This window comes from Pelobates fuscus, chromosome 13 (genome assembly GCF_036172605.1).
Source record: "Pelobates fuscus isolate aPelFus1 chromosome 13, aPelFus1.pri, whole genome shotgun sequence".
Lineage (NCBI taxonomy): Eukaryota > Metazoa > Chordata > Amphibia > Anura > Pelobatidae > Pelobates > Pelobates fuscus.
The window spans coordinates 82,787,734-82,802,777 of NC_086329.1; the positions used below are offsets into that span (position 1 = coordinate 82,787,734).

Here is a 15,044-nt window from a genome sequence, read left to right on the forward strand (position 1 = left end):
CTAAAGCAATAAAAACTGGATATGTTTATCAAAAAATGCCAGTTTATTAATAATTTAAAATATATATATAAAAAAGTAAAAAAAAATGCAAAAATACAGTTCAGATATAGTTCATGAGTGTATTTCCAGATTTATTTGAGTCAAATGACAGCAAGGACCTTCGAATTGTTTGAAGACGGATTTGGATTGAGTTGACAGGTTGTCTGTATTTCGGCTGCCGGTGAGGACGGCGTGGGTCTGAGTGCACGTCCCGAACAGAAGCCTCACTTCGGGAGACGTGCAGAACGGACAATTCCGGTTACAGTTACTGCCAAAGGTCCTGCGTGGAAGAATGAACTGCTGCTGGTGAACTCGGTCTGTTTCTGTATTCTGCTATGAGAATCTGTCTTACGCGTTTCGTAGGACGTGCGCCCTACTTCATCAGAGATGTGATGCTGTCTATTGTTTCAGTCATTCTTTAAATACACATTTCCTTAATTGCCAATAAAACATTCTTATTTCATACAGATTAGGTGTATGGTATAAATTACGGAATAAAGTATAAAAATAAGGTATAAAAATAGAAAGTTGATAGAAATAAACATTTTGTAAAATCATTTGTAAAACCATTCGTATTTTTTACATATAAATCTAATGTGAAATTAATTTGATAGAGGTAATGGTTCAGATTATTCAGAAATCTACCCAAATTAAAATGTTAAGTTACAGAAATAGTGCATTGCATACAGAGTTCAGTGAAAAGTATTTGGGTTACATGATTACATGGAATACAGTCATTTATATAAATATAATAATATAATAGATCATAACATGATATATAGGATTGTAAACCAACATACAATATTTAAACAAAATACTAAAGATCAAAAAATATATATATATAAGGTCTAATCATTGGGGTATTGTATCACCCTGGGAACTATAAGATCACAATGCTCTTGATGGGGAAGAAAGGCAGAAGTGTCGAGCAATGGATATATGTGAAGATCGATATGTACCTTGGGGTACTAACTACATACAATACCAAATTGCCAATGGCAGTTTGTCTTTTATATCAAAACATGGTGTATATAGTAACATATACTGATGCATTAAATTCAACATCGGCAGCATAAGGGGAGAATGAATGCACCATATATTGGATATTTTCATTTCCAATCCATTCTGGAATAAAGCAAAAGAATTAGTGGTACAATCATTAAATAAAGCTGTATCTGCGGTGTACATAATTTGGAGGACGAAAAAAGGATAAAGTGGTAGATGTGTTCAGTCTGCATATATTAAGTATATTCAGTCCACATCTGTCGATTATTAAATATTAATCAAGAGAATGGTAAATAGATAAATACATAAAGATACAAAAAGCAACAGGGAAAGAGAATCTAACTGAATGGTATCAAATGGATCTCCTTACGGGGAGATGAGTTATACATCACATGGTGAATGTGTTAATATAAGATTAGGTTGGGAGTAATGTTCTTGGACGAAAGTGCTAAGTGCCATATGCATGTAATACATAAGGAGGTGGATGAGAGGAGGTCCTAAAAGTGAAAAGGAACAATACTAGGTGATAAGAAGAATAGATGAGACATGCTAGTAGTAGGTATAACTAATAATAAATAAGGCTACAAGTGTAAAAATAAAAACTGTTAAAAATTCAGTAGGATGCCTTAAGAATAAGGATAAAAAGACAATTTGGAAAGGAGAATGAAAACAATGTATAAAGTAAAATGTATACTAAAAGTAAACTGTATAATAAAGGGCATATATAGGATAGTAAAATCAAAAATATTCTAAAATGAGAGTGGTTAAAATATGGAATTAAAGTACGTTATGTGTCCCTAACAGGCTGGACCTCTATAGGATAGGTACACTTAAAAGTAAAACATAAAGGTGGATATAGATGGGTTGTGATACGGTTCTCATAAGAAGGCATTGAGCTAGAAACCTATATTAAGTCCCTTGGGGACTAAAGTTTCTAACTTAAAAATCCACTTCGCTTCTGTTTGGTCGAGGATCTTGTCAATACTGCCTCCTCTCCAGTGTATATTCACTTTCTCAACGGACATGAAATTAAGTCCTGTGGGGTCCCCCATGGATTTCTTTAAAATGTTTAGAGAGGTTATATGTTAAAAGTCCCTTCTTGATGTTCCTAATATGTTCTGCAGTCCTTATTGTTAATGCTCTCTTTGTGCGTCCCATATACTGTTGCGGACACGGGCATGTTATTAAATAGATGACTCCCGAAGTGTTGCAGTCCATGTTGGTCTTAACGTCATATTCTTCTTGGGTGGTAAGTGATGAGAATTTAGTGGTTGTATCTTCTAAAGATGGGTTATTCCTGCATGCTGGACACTTTTTACATCTTGTGAAACCATGGGTCGCATCTTGGTTCGAAGTGGCACTCTGAGATTTGATGGTGGGTGCCAACATGAGCTGTACGTTGGGTGCCTTAGTGAATATGATCTGGGGTTGGTGATCAAGACATTTTGAGAGTGTTGGGTCATTTTTAAGGATCCCCCAGTGTTTTCTCAGTATCCTCTGTATTGTGTGGAATTTGTGATTGTATTTAGTGATGAAAGTAGGTGCTGCGGTGTGTGGCTCTGTAGGATTTATTTTCTTACGTAGAGTATCTTCTCTTGGGATGGTTAGTGCTGCGTCCATGGCTTCTTCCAATAGTGCTAGGGGATATCCCTTATTTAAAAATCTCTGCCTCATTTCTTCCATTTGTTGCCTACAGACATCATTATTCGAACAATTGCGTCTCACTGTCCTGAACTGATTTTGTGGTATGTTCCTTAACCATGTTGACTTGTGGTGACTATTAAAAGGAATAAAACTGTTACAATCGACATTCTTCTTAAAAGTCTTAGTGTGGATTCTTCCTTCTTCCAGATCTAAAAACTCAATATGTCCTTTAGAGTGGTTAAAAGTGAAGTTAAGGGGGGCGGAGCCTGACAGCCGAGCAGAATGGTCGCACAGCAGACAAGCTCCTGGCTTAAAAACCCAAAATCGATAAAAACTACTGCAAAGTTACTCACGCAGCCAGTTTTCCAGCCCCAAAACTATCGGTACACGATGGAGAAACAACAGAACCGAGAACCGGACCAACTCTGGCGACCACAGCTGGAAAACAGCTCTGAGGCCTACCTGCGGCCTACCCAGGCGGCAGGGGGGAGACGGACGATCCCCCAGCCGACTGTGACCAACTACGCTGGAGGCCTACCCGGAACATCTTCTCCCCCCCCTCTGCCGGTGAGGGTTATCCCGGCAACAAAAACTAGTAGCCCAAAGCAGAGGCTCCAACCCCGGCATGCTACCGCTGCTGGGCCATCGACACTTCAAATAGCAGACACCACGCGGGCCCATGCTCACGAACACTGACTACCCCCACTATCGGAAAGGCGGGCCCAACTACTGGCAGACTTCTGGGCCAAGATAGAGGGCCGCGGGGGCACCCCAGGGGGGACCCCACCGGCACCAGCCACAAAGGTCTCCACACGGGGGCCCGTACCAGCAACACGGGCACAGAGAGAGACATGGAAAGCAGGGAGACGGAGGCGGGAGACCCGTCGCAAGCTTGAGCACCCCAACTCTCGACCACGGGTGAGTGGCCCAAAGCCTAAACGGGCTCACCCCGGGGCTCCCCCGCACCGCTCCTCACCTAAGCACAAGCAGCAACATGGGACACCACAAATAACAGATGGCCACCCACCTAGACGGTCTCTGCTCTCCTCCCAACAACCTACAGCGACGGCAACGAACAGAGATATCAGACGGAGGCAGAGCGCCCAGCACCTACCCCACCAGTGCACAGCAGCAAAGCGAAGGGAACCAGAGAAGCCAGGGCATCCTCTGGCGCCCACAACATCAGGGGGGACCCTGCTCCAACCGCACGACCCAACAGTCCAAGACCAGAAGATCTCATGCAGCGGCACTCAGGGACACAGGGAAGTGACTCCCGATCCAAACCGGACACGGAGATCGGTGCGGCTCCAGCACTGCATGAGAGAACTCAAGCGACACCCGACCAATTCTTGCTGCCAGCGGTACCTTGTCACGGCAGAAGGCTGCTTAGCAGCCCACACAGAGAACTCTCTACCACGGCCTGCACGTGGCGTTGGATGAGCGGCGACCGGTGATGCTACCTGCCATTTGCTCCTAATAATGCTTAGAAATTTTTAATCTCATGTTTGTCACTGCATGTATTTTTTTTTTTTTTTCATTTTATGTCTAATTCACCAATACCCAGCAGTTTATCTAAAGCTAAGTAATCTAACTACTCTACTCTGACTAATAGCTACACATACATATCTTGATCAGCCTAGCATGCAGCCTGATTACTTACCCCTGCTTTGATACCACATAGTTATACAGATGTATTTGCTGGGCTCACTTAATATGGCTTAAAAGTCACAGAGAAATTCTTCTTTTCTTAATGTGCAACTCACAGTTTATCACAAGATAGTAAGGGCATCTCACTTTCTATATAACAGTGGCTTGTTTAGCGACATTAAACACATAAAAGATGCCATTCTGACAAAAAAAAAAGCTTTGCTATCTTGCTTTAAATTTTATTAACTTCATATCTCCAGCAATTCTCACTTGAAAACATTGCGGGATATAACGGTATTAAGGCTACACTGTGTTTCAGCTACCTGCCTGAACAATGTTATCTTATTGCCGACATCTTGTTATGTGCCACGCGTACAACAGCTTTATTAACACCCTGTGTGATTTTAGTTAGCTCTAACCCATAAAAGGTAACGTGTAGCTCTATATAATACCCTTAGATGGGCCCCTGTTCCCCCAACCATTAGCAGCGGCCATACCGCTCCATGACAGCACCATCAAGTCTCTGTAATTAAGATGCCAGCACACAAAATACGGTATCCCATATTATGCGATTGCCTAGGGCACTCTGCACCTCTAGGGGCGCTGGATCTCACTTAAATCTACATGTTTGTCTTTAATGGCAGGTGGCCAAACCCGAACCCCGGCAAGGTTGCCACCACCCCTGGCCCACCATGGCCAATCTTATAATTGTACCCTAACTATCACGACCAGTTACCCTAACTACCTGGTGGTAACCACTTACCTGTTGAACCTACCCGCCACCTTATTCCACAGCAATTTGATTTATCTTTATAACTGACACGATGGAAATGTGTTTGTGGTGTCTTTATCTTTTAGTTTGCTATGCCTAGTCTAACTTCTTTTGTTTTAAAAAACGTGCTGAACATGATTGACATATTACTGATAATACTGTTTTTAGCCTTTTATCATTGTTATTGTTATGTGTATTACTATTCTGAAGCAATGACAGCATCTGTTTAGGGAGCCAGTTAAAAGCATGAAGAGAATGCTGACTCTTTTCTTTTTTATTATAATTTTAGTATATGCTGCCCACAAATCAACCAGTTTTTGTAAGCGACCTCTAGCTGTACCATATTGCATGTTTGTGGATGCGGACAAAATATCGTCAGGGGACATCAGGGGATGAACAAAAGTCAAATCATATTCCCAAAAGCCAGATTTCAAACATAGGATCCTCAAAGAGCAGACTGCAAGGGATTGCTAAAGTACATAATGCTCCTTATGGAATTCTTCAAAATGGTGTTGGAGTTGGCCCACCCCTCCAATGACATCAGGAGAACACGACTCGGCCGCCCTTCTCACAGACTCACAACAGTCCTAGAAGTCCTCAGAGAAAGACTGTCAGCCCCCAGGTCAAGTGTGCAGCTCCCCACGACAAGAAAGCTGCCCATCATAATTGCACAGTCTCAATGCAGCTATCAGGAAGTACAAGAAGCAAGGAGAGGGGCATTTTAATATTTACATATACCCTCCTACCCCACTTTCCCCCTAGCTTTGTGTAACTTTGTCACCCAAATCCCCTATTTCTCAGGCCTTTTGTCTATCTCTTCTATTGTTACTCTGTCCCTGTAGCCTTTTGTCACTCTGCCCCTGTAGCAATTTGTCACTGTCAATCTGTGTGCCTAATTCTCTGCCCAATTCTATCACAACCTTTGATACTCTATTGCCCTGTCCCTCTCTGTATTTATCACTTGGTGCCACTAATCCCCTGCCCCCCTAGCTCTGTGTCACTGTCATTTTGTCCACCTAACCCTTTGCCTCTAGCTCTGTTGTGTCCCTCTGTCCCCCATATTCCCCCAAGAATTTTTATCACTGTCACTCTGTACGCTTAATCCTCTGTCCTCCTAATCCCATAGCCTTTTGTCACTCTCTCCCCCTGTCCCTCTCTGTTTTTGTTAATCGGTCCCCCTAATCCCCTGTCTAAATAGCACTGCGTAACTATCACTCTGTCCACCTACTTTCCTGTCTCTCTAGCCCTGTTTTGTAACTTTGTTCCCCTATCACCCTAGCCTTCTCTCACTCTGCTCCCTTGTTTCTCTGGTCCTTTGTCTCTCTGTCCCTCTAGCCGTTTTGTGCAACGCTATTCACCTGTCCCTCAAACCCTTTATCACTGTCACTCTGTACACCTAATTATCTAGTCTTCTGTCATTCTCTTCCTCTGGGGTATTGGGCGATTTGTTTTGATGAAGTGTTGTCAGTGGTTTATTAGATCCTCTTAATTGTCAAAATCGATAAGAGTAAAATGGCTCTGGAGTGATTGTTATAGCTTAGAGGAACCCTCCAATCACTCTAAACATTGCAGGTCACTGTCACCTCTATCCCCTCCTCCCCGCAATGTAAGTAGCTAAACAACTATTTTACTATTTTAGAATGTTTTGTCCTTTATTAAATGATTAACAAGGAATTGTTAGTTACAATGTTTTGCACACATCATCAAGGATGGGTTTGTGATTTTCAGATATAAATCTGATGTAAATAAGACAAGACGCCATGTAAAATAACGCTCATCCATTATTATATTGATATCCCTCCGTAGTTAGCTAGAAATGAACATCAATCATGAAATATCTATTTTTCAGAAACTGGCCTTCCTCCTAAAGAAAAAAAGGAAAGAAAAAAATATTACACATACACAGTTAGTTAAAAATGTAACACAAGTAAAGAAAATAAAATATTTTCATAATAAACTCCACAAATGAAATATATATTAAATACATATATTGAATAGAGGATACAGTCTGTATGAATTGAGTAAATATGTAAAACTAGTATTTTGCATTGAAAGCACTTAACAATAGCGTTACAGCTAAATACACTGAGCGACAAATACCCACCAAAAAAATAAATAGAGATAGAAAAATAAAACCTAATTTAACTGAAAGGAATTTGGACAGTTTGGTGGATTCGCAAGAAAATAGCATAAGAAATATGGATAGTAAAATAGTAGATAGTAGAAATGTTAAGTGATGTATTTTAGGAATGTGTCTAAACTTTAAGGACCAAACCTGTGCAGGCTATGCTTGCCTGTGCAGGCTATTTGATCATTTGGCTAACGTAATAAAGAGCTATTTTTACTACACATTATCTAATTTTTTTCTAGTGAATAATTTCAGTCTCTGCCTATTTTTATAGAGAAGTTCCATTCTCTATTTATATATTAAAGGGACACTATAGTCACCAGAACAACAACAGCTTATTGAATTTGTTCTGGTGAGTAAAATCATTACCTTCAGGCTTTTTGCTGTAAAAACTGTCTTTTCAGAGAAAATGCAGTGTTTACATTACAGCCTAGTGATAACTTCACTGGTCACTCCTCAGATGGCTGTTAGAGATCCTTCCTGGGTCATGGCTACCTAAAATGCATCCAAACATTCAGTGTCTCCTCCCTCTGCATGCAGACACTGAACTTTCCTCATAGAGATTCATTGATTCAGTTCATCTCTATGAGGAGATGTTGATTGGCCATGGCTGTGTTTGAATTGTGCTGGCAATGCCCCTGATCTGCCTCCTTATCAGTCTCAACCAATCCTATGGAGAAGCACTGTGATTGGATCAGGCCACCACTTCTGATGATGTTAGCAGACAGCTTGTTATTCTGAGGCAAACAGCATGCAGCTTCAGGCTTGAATACAAGTATGATTTTGCTATATTTAGTGAGGCATGAGGGGCCCAGGGGGGCTAGATGGTAATTTTAACACTATAGGGTCAGGAATACATGTTTGTGTTCCTGACCCTATAGTGTTCCTTTTAAAGTATAGTCTGTCCTTTTAGGCAACTGGTACCCAAAATATCACTGTATATTCAAGTTGGATCTTTCTATGGGTTCATAAAACACTTTTGTTGTTTTTTTCAAATGTATTGTCTCTAGATATTCTCAAATTCTTGTGTAAAGTGCATCTGTTATGGAAATATATTTTATGAGCTGCTCATTTACAGGGAGAAATCATATTTCCATTTTACAGTATACGAATAGTGTCTGTAATACAGCAGAAATTTCCCTTCCAGTCTCCTGTCAGAATTTATCCATTAAATTCTCATTGATTAGTACCACCCCAGCTCCTACCCTCTAAAGTTAACTAAACTAAAGTTAATCCCAGGATCCCCAGTTTTCTACTTGTCCCTCCAGGCAACAAGTAATGGATAGTATCTGTCACTATTTTAGTTAAATCTTACCTGCAGTGGTTGAATGTGCAGGGATGTAGACTATCGCGATCTGCATTCCATGAAAGTGGATGTTGGGAAGCCTGATCATTCTAGAGAGGTCCTTGGGTGTTGTTGTCAGTCAGTCCGGTGTCATGGCACCTCAGCTGCTGCAGAACCTGATTTTTATTTTGTTGGTTTTTATTTTGTGTGTTTTTAGTGGACTTCACACTGAGATTGGATGCTGTAGCGTGCGTTCGACATGATCTCACTCAATTCCTGCCAGTGCTAGAAAAGAAGGAGGTGCTACAACCGGGTGGGCAAATTTTAGTGGAACGCAGACCCGGGTAGCATTTCCTTCCATTGACCATGACACTGTGCTCAGGCATGCACATTCAAATCAGGGGGTGGCACCAAAATGTCAAATTGAAATGAATTTTTAAAACTGGGTGCGGTCTGATCGCTGCTGTACTATTAGAAGGTGTTTTTAAATCAAAATCAAAAATGATTTTCTTTCTTCTGGGGGTACTTTACCCTGTACGAAAAGGTTTTTATTTCCAGGATGTATAATCCAACAGAAAAAACCCCACAAAAAAACAAGAATCCTCTGATAAGCATGAGAGATCAAAAGCTGTGGCTAAACATCTTTGGCGTTTTACTTAGATTGTTCATTTATATTTGTGCAACCTTTGATTGATACAATGTTGCACTATAACATTTAGACTCGCTCTAACAAGCAAGCATAGCCTGCACAGGCATCTTTACATCATATTCTAATTTTTAATTTTTTTGCAATTTATAGTTTTTATTTAGACTCGAGGTTTGTGTATTAAATGTACATTCATAATAATATAAGAGATGGATCATATGTTGCAATATTGTAGTGCTATGAAGTTCAAAACATAAGTGTTTATACTCTTCAGAATTGAGTGCAGCTTTATGTTTTATAAACTTCGTTAAGGAAGGAAGGACAGGTAGGGAAACCAGGGTGTGAGGATGGGGTGGGGTACAAGCCTGTCGTTATATTCTGTTCCTTAGGTAATTCAGTGCCCAAACTAAACTGTAAACATATAACAACTTGGTTTGACTTAAACAAGTCATAATAGGTGGCATCACCCGTCGTGGGAGGTAGGTTGCTCGGTACCTGGAGCCCCAGGGTACTAAGGAAAGCAGCAGCGTCTCCTCCCGGCTGTAGAATGTGAGGGTGGCCATCTTTTAAGACAAGGAGCTTAACCCCTTAAGGACACATGACATGTGTGACATGTCATGATTCCCTTTTATTCCAGAAGTTTGGTCCTTAAAGGTTAAAGGGATAACACCAGGCGTAGCGCACTTTCGCCATGCGAAGGACCTCCATAATTGGCTTCCATTCTCGTCTCTTCTGGAGTCTAAATGGAGCCAGGTCTTGGTACAATGTTAGGTTTGCGCCTTCATGCGTAATGGGGCCTTACAGACTCCGTCTCATGACGGCCTCCATAGTAGGAAAGTAGAGGAAGCAGACTATAATGTCCCTGGGGACGTTTGACTCCATCCTCTATGAGCGCGCTCCATGTGCCATAGATTTTCCGGGACATCCGGGAGTAACATTTTAAAAATGCTTACCACCAGTCCACCAGAGGGTTTTCGTCAGGGCATTCGGGTAGGCCTCAAGTGCGCACATTATTGCGTCTGTATAAGTTGCCCATATCTTCGATTGCCAGCTTCGCCAATATGACATGGGCTGTGAGGTAGTTCACCCATACAGCTGCAACATTATGTGCCTCTGTTGTGGTCTCCAACCTCTGCTCCAGTTTTTGTATCACTCAGCCTTGTTACAATGCAGCCGCCCATCCCATGTGTTCCTTATTAACGGTTAATAATATATTGGGGGGGAAAAATATAAAAAATACCCCTTTCTGTCTCATTAGAGATCTTTGCCAGAAGCTCAAGGAAGCAAGGTGAATGGTTAGAGTTAGGACCCACCTTGGCAGGTGGGCTTATCCTCTCATGGCCATTGGAGGTAACTAAAAAACCTCCATTTGTTTAAAAATACATAGGAATTAAGGAGAGAGCACAGGTAACTTGTTTTTCTTTGTTTTTTACTATATATTGGGGCTGATGTGTAATGTAGTCTTTGCTGCTGCCCAGTAGTGATGGGAGTGAGCTCAAGACTTATCTTTCTGCACCTGCTCCAGTTGTGCAGTCCACTCACACCTCAAGACACCGGTGGAGCGCGTGATTTTGCCCCCAAGGAAGGACTTCAACTCAGCCGAGGTATGTAATTGTATGTATATTGCCTGGCGCTCCGCAGCTTTCTCCTCTCGCGAGCTTGAAGCATGGTCTTGGTTACCATGGCCCCCATACACACACTACACCCTTCACACAAAGTGCCACACTCACACATACTGCCCCCATATACATATTGCACCCCTCACACACACAATGCACCCAACACACATAGAAACACACACACACACACACACACACACACACACACACTGCATTCCACACACACTGCACCCCTCACACAAGCACTACTGCCCTTATTCCCTACTACTGCTTCTAATCCCTGGTAGGGCACCGTGCCACCATAACCACTACAGAGAGTTGTAGTGGTTACTGTGCTTGGATTGTTTTTTAAAATAATCTACCAGTGCCCCTTCCGAGATTAGGTTCTGGATCCAATCCTGGGTTAAAATATTTCAAGTATTCAAACACAATTAGGTTTTGGCATTCAAGATAACACTTCTGTGAGTTAGTAACTGATTTTATATCGCTCTTTCTTATATTCCTCTTTTTATTTACATTTATTGAACACATGGGAATAATTGCAGTTCTCGAATTGTACTTACTATATTTGTATTGGCCTTTTGGATTTTATATCCAACAATTTAGGAATAGAGGGCACATCGCATTTAAATGATCATTCCATAAATCATTTTAAAAAAATGATACAATATACAGAGTAGGATACTGCAGAACCTGAACACAGAAAAATATTATTTTCCAATCGATGCAGTTTGCTTGGCATCTTCTGGATGGATATTAATCCAGACACCAACAGTAAATTGGGTTACACAGTGGATGCGATGTAGATCTTTGGCACTATTTGTTATTTTACTACCGGTGTTGTTTCATAATTAGTACTGAGTCGTTTACCTGGCCAGATGGAACTAAGTCCAGAAGATTCTCAGTCAGGCTCTAAAAGTGTGATAGGGGAAACAGACCATTCTCTTTCCTGTATTCATCAGCACGTATATCTTCCCCGTCCAACCTAGAGATGAAACAAATAATCTATTTTTATTGATGTTGGTGTACTGCACTGTACATGTACTTTTATCCTGTTAGATAAAACTCTAATAGAAATATGTACTTTGCGAGATTGCCACTTCCATGCACCATTTTTGTAGTTAGTACAGCACAGTCTGGAAGCATTACTATGAGTCAAGACTTTAATGTATCTGGTGAAGGTTTAACACTGCAGGATTGGGGTTAGTAAAATTGCTATAAAAGTTACCCCTGGGCTGAAGCCCCTGGTGTTTTCACCACTTAGCAATGCCCAGGCTGGATCCGATGGTAAGAGATAAATCTATATCTGCTAATTATATTGGCATTTTCCTGTAGAAATCACTAAGAGAGCATTAAACCTATTACTGACCAAGGAATCTGGCCACAGAGTTTCATAGTTTAGGGAAGATGCAAACTAACCTTAAGGTTTGTACCTGCTATTTTTGTGAAATATCATATAAAGAAGCAGCTAACTCAACCAGGACATACAGTATACCTCTGCACACAGTGCTATAGAAGCCATCTCATTCTGAAATGGAATGAATATAATATATCAATAAGCTAAATACACAATATGAATGGCTTTCAAGTGCATTGAGTCTAAGAAAATACATTGAGATTCCAAGTTACAGTCGCACTGATTCCTCTGCATTTTATGCGAGTAGAGTTGCCACCTTTCTTAAAAAAAAAATACCAGCCACCATGCTAATTTGCACATTAATTGTATATGTGTGACACCACATTACATGATATCACAGGATATTACGTAGCATCACAGGGAGTGACAAAAAAAATATTTGAGGGTTCAATTCCCCAAATCAAAATATGCAAGAAAATCAATAAAAAAAAACAAAGAAACTACTTACAATGTGTTTACTATGTCTGACTGTACATGTAGCAGTATGTGTGTACACCGTTTCTGAGGGTTTAGCAGCATGTGCCAGTGTGCATACTGGGTGTGTTTGTTTCGGTGTGTGTGTACTGTGCCTGACTGTTTGTGGTATTCTGTCATTGTGGGTATGCTGTGTAAGGAAGAATGTATGTGCATGTGCATTTCTCTGTCTTTAATTTGGCTTCTAACTAACTATTCAGCATGGTCATGTAGGCTCTTAAACAGCAACGTTAATTGGTGGCTCAGGGTCTCTATAACGCTGTTATAATTAGTGTAGTATTTGTTTGAACAACATGAAATAGGCTGCTAATACACTATAATACTCAGGGATGTTTGATCTGAAAGGCTTCATAGCTGAAGGACACGTGGAGCTGGTTTCAGTTGATTTCTAATTAAGGATATATTTAGCCTTTAATGGTACATTGTAACTAGGCTCTTTCTGAGCGGAGGTAATATCTGTTCTATCATACGTAATTTAATATCTAGGATCTCTCTATATCTCTTCAATAGCGGCTCTGTCACCATCTGATGTCTATTTTGAAAGGATTCCCGGTGACAAAATGCCATTGGAGAGAGACTGTCACCGAGACTGGGGCCAAGCCAGCGGCTATATCTCCCCCAGCTGGGCTGGCCTAAAGAGAAACACCTCTGCCTGTTTTCTTGCTTCCAGACCGCCAGTATCAACTCTGCTACATCGAAGCACAACCTTTACAAAGGTTATTATGGCTCACAAGCCAAGCTAATAGCTCAATTCTGGCAGATCCAAAGACACCACCCGTCCCCAGAGATGGACACCAAGCTCTAGAGGAGTGACCACTGAGAGGAATGTCAAAATATTAAAACTTGTGACTGTGTAACTGTAAATGTGTGTGCCTGTGACCGTGGAGCTGTAACAGTATCTGTGTTCTGTGACTATGACTGTATGTGACAGTGTATGCGTGACTGTATGTGACTGTCACGGTAGGTGTGACTGTTTGCAGGGGCCCAGGTGCAATAATTAAAGAAGGCACCACCCTGAATCTGACATTGTCTCCCCCTAAGTAATACACCTGAGTGAGATGTGCATGGCAGAGTAGTGTAAATGTGAAAGTAAAACGGTGGATGGGAGGTGATGACAAGAAACAAGAAAGAATTGGAGATTAAACTAAACCATTCTTGCTTCAGAGGAAAGTAAAGTGGATCTGATAAACTCTGCAGTTAACTTTCTAGAACAAAATTATAATGGTGAGGTTTCTGATACAACTCTGGTGCTCAATGAAAAGTTTTTATGGGTATAGCCTATAAAAAAGGATCATGGTTGAAGCAGGCAAAAGGCAAAGATCTTGCAGAATCACATATTGTCGTGGCAAATTTAGAACACAAAATACATTAACTCCTATACCTGAAAAAAATCTAGAAATGAACACAATTCAAAACAGCATAAAATCAAACTTAACGGATAAATCTGATAAAGCCCTAGCTAGACTAAAACATCAATGGTATAGTAACAATAGAGCACACAGAACAATGACAAAAAAAAAATTAAAAAATATATGAACCATCCAATAGGATAAAAGTAATTCATTATAAAGGTAGAACATTCGTCTCTTAAGGATTATTACAAATTTGTATAACCTTCCAGAAGTTAATGAATCTAATTTAAAGATTAAACAATTTTTAAAGAATTTTAAATTACCTTATCTATCAGAGTTAAATCAACCATTGTACATATTGGAGGTCTCTAAAACAATAACTCAAATATAGAGGAGGGGAAAAAACCCCAGGCCCAGATGGGTTTTCGTCCTAGAACCTGTTTTCTCTCCGCTTCTGACCCGTTTATTCAATCAAATGGGCACATCCCTGTCTTTTCAAGCAGAAAGGTTAGAAACTTCAATATTTCCAATCCAAAAGCTGTCTAAAGATCCTACAAGTGTAAATAATTATATACCTATATCTCTGATAAACCAAGACATTAAAATCTATTCTAAAATCTTAGCACGATGAATAAAGTTGAAAATCTCAGATTTGATCCACCCCAATCAATCTGGCTTTATGACAGGGAGATCAGGAGATGATAATACTCATAGAACTTTGGGAATATTAGATCAAGTCCACACCCAAGAGGTTTCATCAGTATTTATGGCCTTAGATGCTGAGAAGTCATTTGACATGCTTAATTGGACCTTCTTCGGGGAAACTCTGCAGGTCTTTGGGATTACAGATGCTTTTTTTCATCGAACTATGGCTCTTTATACTAATCCTAGGGCTAAAATTAAAGGCCAGTCAATGGACTCCGATTTTTTTAATATCAAAAATGGTACAAGACAGGGGTGCCCTTTGGCCCCTTTACTTTACACCCTGTCTATAGAGCCCCTAGCAGCTTATATTT

At 40.5% G+C, this 15,044-nt stretch overlaps 1 protein-coding gene and 1 long non-coding RNA gene across 6 annotated transcripts in view; one reads left to right on the forward strand and one right to left on the reverse strand.

Moving 5' to 3' along the window:
* The window catches only part of LOC134582550 (uncharacterized), a 447,686-nt gene that overhangs the window by 275,335 nt on the left and 157,307 nt on the right, over positions 1-15,044 (forward strand). The window lies entirely within an intron of this gene.
* Positions 6,876-15,044, reverse strand: part of LOC134582549 (NACHT, LRR and PYD domains-containing protein 3-like) — an 89,793-nt gene continuing 81,624 nt past the window's right edge. For all 5 annotated transcript variants that reach the window (XM_063439225.1, XM_063439224.1, XM_063439223.1 and 2 more), the window contains 2 exons: positions 11,656-11,770; positions 6,876-6,971 (listed from right to left, as the gene is read on the reverse strand). In XM_063439225.1, the coding sequence (XP_063295295.1) occupies positions 11,698-11,770 (73 nt within the window). In that variant the 3' untranslated portion in view covers positions 6,876-6,971; positions 11,656-11,697. The remainder of the gene's footprint in view (positions 6,972-11,655; positions 11,771-15,044) is intronic.